The sequence below is a fragment of the Crocuta crocuta genome, unplaced genomic scaffold (genome assembly GCF_008692635.1).
Source record: "Crocuta crocuta isolate KB4526 unplaced genomic scaffold, BGI_CrCroc_1.0 scaffold944, whole genome shotgun sequence".
Taxonomy (NCBI): Eukaryota; Metazoa; Chordata; class Mammalia; order Carnivora; family Hyaenidae; genus Crocuta; species Crocuta crocuta.
In genome coordinates this window covers 317,027-321,572 of record NW_027528243.1, presented here as the reverse complement: position 1 = coordinate 321,572, position 4,546 = coordinate 317,027, and the positions used below count along the sequence as shown (strand labels likewise).

At 49.1% G+C, this 4,546-nt stretch overlaps 1 protein-coding gene across 3 annotated transcripts in view; it reads right to left on the bottom strand.

Moving 5' to 3' along the window:
• Nucleotides 1-4,546, bottom strand: part of SEPTIN6 (septin 6) — a 57,331-nt gene that overhangs the window by 38,684 nt on the left and 14,101 nt on the right. For all 3 annotated transcript variants that reach the window (XM_077753060.1, XM_077753059.1, XM_077753061.1), the window contains exon 3: nt 3,363-3,558. In XM_077753060.1, coding sequence (XP_077609186.1) covers nt 3,363-3,558 — 196 coding nt within the window. The remainder of the gene's footprint in view (nt 1-3,362; nt 3,559-4,546) is intronic.

Sequence of the window (4,546 nt, the reverse complement as noted above, 5' to 3'; positions counted from 1 at the left end):
GGCAGTCAGCACAGAGCCCGATGCGGGGCTCAAACCCACAAACTGTGAGATCATGACCTAAGCGAAAGTCAGACGCTTAACCGACTAAGCCACCCAGGCGCCCCTGGCAATTTAACTTCTACCCACAATGTCCCCAGAACTGTTATTCCTTAGTATACTAATGACCTTTGTGTTGCCGAACCCAATGGAAATTTTTCAGTTCCACTTATTATTCCCTCCCATATGCTACATGGTACAACTCTCCCTCGAGTCTTCTACCAATAAAAGTCATTATCATAACAATATCTTCTGTTCCTGAGTTACTCTGTGCCACTGGGCTCCTTTGTTTTAGAAATCTTGGTTGATTTCCATAAGTGACCATTCGGGCCATTTGTTTTTCTCTTCCAGCGCTTTAAATTCACACTCTTATGCTTTAAATTCCCCGATCCAGGGCAAGCCCACCAAAACCTAGACCTAGACTCCCCACCCTAGATAAAAGCAGAACCCCAAGCCTGTGTACTCTTTACTCTCCCCCGTGACCTCACCGTGTGTTCCTGGGTGTGCCATGTGCTTTCCAGGACCTGTGAATAANCCAACAGGCCGAGAGCGGTGCAAAATGCTTGTCCAAGATTTCTGCGCCAGCGAGTGCAAGTTGGGATCGGAACTCAGGTCTGTCTGAGACCAAAGCGTAAGTTCCTAAGCACGCCTCTTTCTAGCCTGTCCTCAGTCTCCCTCTTGCTCTTACATTTTTTTTTAATGTTTTATTTATTTTTGAGAGAGGGCATGAGTGGGGGAGGGGTAGAGAGAGAAGGGGGCAGGGGATCATGAACTGTGAGATCATGACCTGAGCCGAGTGCTCGGCCGACTGAGCCACCCGGGTGCCCTGCTCCTACGTCTTTTAAATAGTGGCTTTCCCCAGGATGTGGCCGTAGTCACTACTATTCTTAGTTGACCACGCACCCTGAGTAAAGGATGGCATTCCAGTGCTCTGCATTAATGCGGCGGCACTGACAGATCTGTGCCCAAATGGCCCCGTCAGGATGGAGAAAACGCTGCTTTTTATTACAAATCCCTGGAGCTTACTCCACCCCTGCGCCGCAGCCCAATTTCTGGGAAGCTTTGCATTTCTACTTCTTCAAGTTTGTATTATTTGATTTGGTATTAGTACGTATCGTGTTTATAATCAGGAAAAACAATAAGGATATTACAAATGTAACGAAGATAGATTGGCCTCTAAGGGGCCGTAATCAGCTCGGTCCTCCCAAACCATCATCACCAAGGCGGGTTCCGATGTTAGATGTGCTGAACGGGGGTGCCTAGGTGGCTCAGTCCGTTAAGCGTCTGACTTTGACTCAGGGCATGATCTGGCAGTTTGTGGGTTCGAGCCCCGCGTCGAGCTCGGCACCCGTGGGAGGTGGTATGGGGCCTGCTTGGGATTCTCTCTTCGCCCGGCTCACTCTCTCTGCCCATCCCCCACTTGCACTCTTTCTCTCTCTGAAAATAAATGAATAAGCTTTTTAAAAAAAGATATGTTGTGGGGCGCCTGGGTGGCTCAGTCAGTTGAGCATCTGACTTGGGCTCAGGTCATGATCTCCGTGACTGGAGGCCCACATCGACCTCTGTGCAGACAGCTCAGAGCCTGGAGCCTGCTTCAGATTCTGTCTCTCCCCTCTCTCTCTGCCCCTCCTCCTGCTCACACTCTGTCTCTCAGAAATGAATAAATGTAAAAAAAAAAATATGTTGAATGTATGTTCCTGAGAATTGTGAGAAACTTAAGAGAAAAGATCCTGAGCAGTCTGCAGCTGAGATGACCGAAAATATCCCCTCTCCCCAGGGTCCAGTTTATTCTCAACCAACCAAGATTAGCACAATAAGCAAATCTATAAAAAGCAGAGGTGTGTCCGTCTAGAATTTCAAATGGAAAACAAAATTCGGTTCAATTACTCAGAAGCTAAATATTTTTGTCTGTTCTAAGGAAAGGAGGNTCCTACCTCTCTGCATATTCCTGCCTGGTCTCTTTCCAGAACGTCTTCTGCTCCAACTGCTCACTCAACATCCTAAGGTATTTGTCTTTAGCCCGGCGTTCGCCGTGCTCCACTCTGCTCCCTGGATGGTCTTCCCTGGCTCTGTGGTCGGAACACGGTTCCTGATACCTTGAGAACCCGAATCTCTATTTCCAGTGCAGACCCTCTGCTGACCTCTAACCCTGTTTATTCCGCTGCCTCCGGCTCAAGGTCATCAGGTTTCTTGGTCCACAGACAGCTCAAACTCGACAGGTCTAAGACCCAGCTGATTCTTTTAGAACCTTGCTCTCCTAATTCTTTCACTGGACGCCGCCACCATTTGTAGACTCTCCAAAGCCAGAAATCCGGGCCTCATTCTAGATTCTTCTTTCGCCTTCACAACCCCACACCAGGTCTCTGCCGAGTCCTGGTGACTCTACCTACTCAGTGTTTACCAAATCTGCCTCTTTTTGTCCTATCTCAGTGCCCTGGGTTACCTCTGGCTTTGATCTGATGGTCCAACAATCTCCTAGTTGGTCTTCCTACTCTCCATATACTTCCAAAGAACCTTCTTCAAGGGCCAGGCTATCTCATTCCACTTCATGAAACTTCTCAATGGCTCCATGTCTGCACATTCTAGAAATTCCTCCATGATCTGACTCTCATTGACCTCTTAAGGCACACCTCCCTCTACTTCTACTAGCTCATGCTAGTGGAAATCTTAGTTACAGGGCCTTGGAAGGGGCTGTGTAAGCAAGGGCCCTGTGGCTTAAGCTTCACTAGCTTCCTAGCAGATCTGCCTCTGAGCTCGCCAAACAGTGCAAGTGACAGTTCCTTAGAATATTCTTCCACATCTCATTGCCTCTGTACCAACAGTTCCCCCAGCCTGGACTGCCTTTCCCGCCCTTCTTCCCCTGTTTGTCCGGCAAAAGAGTTCATCCTTCCAGCCTGGCGCAGGGGGCACTTCCTCCGTGAAGGCCTCCCTGACGTCCCCACACGGAACTGACTGTTCTCGCCTTCGTGTGCTCATGGTAACCTGCCCTTCAGCTCTTTGTACCCAGTCCTTTACAAGGCATATCACACTCGACGGAACTTCTTGGCTCAAAACTGGTCTTCCCTGTGACTGCCTCAAGGGCAGAGACAAAGTCGTCCCGCTTTAGATGGTCAGGGCATGGCAGTGCCCGGCACAGGGTAGGAGCTCTTTTGGCAAAGTGGGTTGAGGAGAATGGTCGCTGTAAACAGGGACTCCGGGCAGAGGCGGGGCTTTTGCGGTGTCGGCAGCCTGCACGTGCCACTTTGGGAGGACGTCCAGGCAGGACCCCGAGTCGAGATCCTCCCCGTGGCTTCCCAGCAGCCCCCACACCCCATCGCTTTCCTTACCTGTCCTCCTTGTTGATCTGGTCCCCAAAGCCCACCGTGCTCACTATCGTGAGCTTTAGCCCCACGTTGCTCTCTTGCAGGTCATAGGTGTTGGACCGGAGCTGGACACCCGGCTGTGTGTGGGTGGCTGGCTCCCCCTCAAACTTGGTGTTGAACAGGGTGTCCATGAGGGTCGACTTGCCCAAGCCTGTCTCTCCTGAAAAGCAAAAGGAGAAATTATGGTCTGTTCACCCAACAACACTGTAGCTGTTCCACATCATGTTTTGGATGTGTTTTCGTTGACATGGAAAAGAGAAGACAATAAATGAAGAGCATACGAAACTATACAGACCGGGGCGCCTGGGTGGCTCAGCCGTTTGAGCGTTGGACTCTTGATTTCCCCTCAGGGCATGATCTCACAGTCATGAGATCGAGCCCCGTGTTGGGTTCCACGCTGAGCTGAGCGTGAAGCCTGCTTGGGATTGTTTCCCTCTGTCTGCCCCTCCTCCACTGGTGTGCTTGCTCACACATGCTCTCTCTCTCTCTCTCTCTCTCTCAAAATAAATAAATAAACATTTTAAAAACTTAGATTTTTTGCTCTCAATTAAGTGGAAAAAAAAAAGGAAAGAGGCTGCATCAACGTATTAGCCAGGAGCGTCTCAGGATGGTGGAGTTGGGATAATTTTCCTTTTAGTCTTCCTACTTTTGTGTTACTTGAAGGTTAATACGCATTGCTTTTATAGTCAGAAAAAGAAACGACGCACAGGCAGTGATGGGAGAGGTAGAGTTATGCCTGGGAAAAGTCTGGAAGGAAATACAATACACTCTTACCAGGGGCTACCACTGGGTGGTGGGGTCATGCGCGGTTTTCGTTTCTCCCTTTAAATGCTTTTGTGTAATTTCCAGGTTTTCTATGTGGAACATAGACAGCTTTTGTCATACAAATTAAAGGGCTATTTTCGATTTTAAAAGAACGGGACAGCAGTCCCTTGTCAAATAAATATCCTCGGAGGATGCCCAGATGTGTATCCCAGGGGCAACGCCATTTTTAGCTGTTGGGGAGGGAACTTAGCAGGCCACAAATTCTTCTTCTCCCTTAGATGTCAAACAAGCCCGTCATGTGTGTGTTTAACTAACGGGCTGCAGGATACTGATAAATTAAACCCTCAGAATTTCAAGTCTTGACTTTCACACCAGGGAGACGA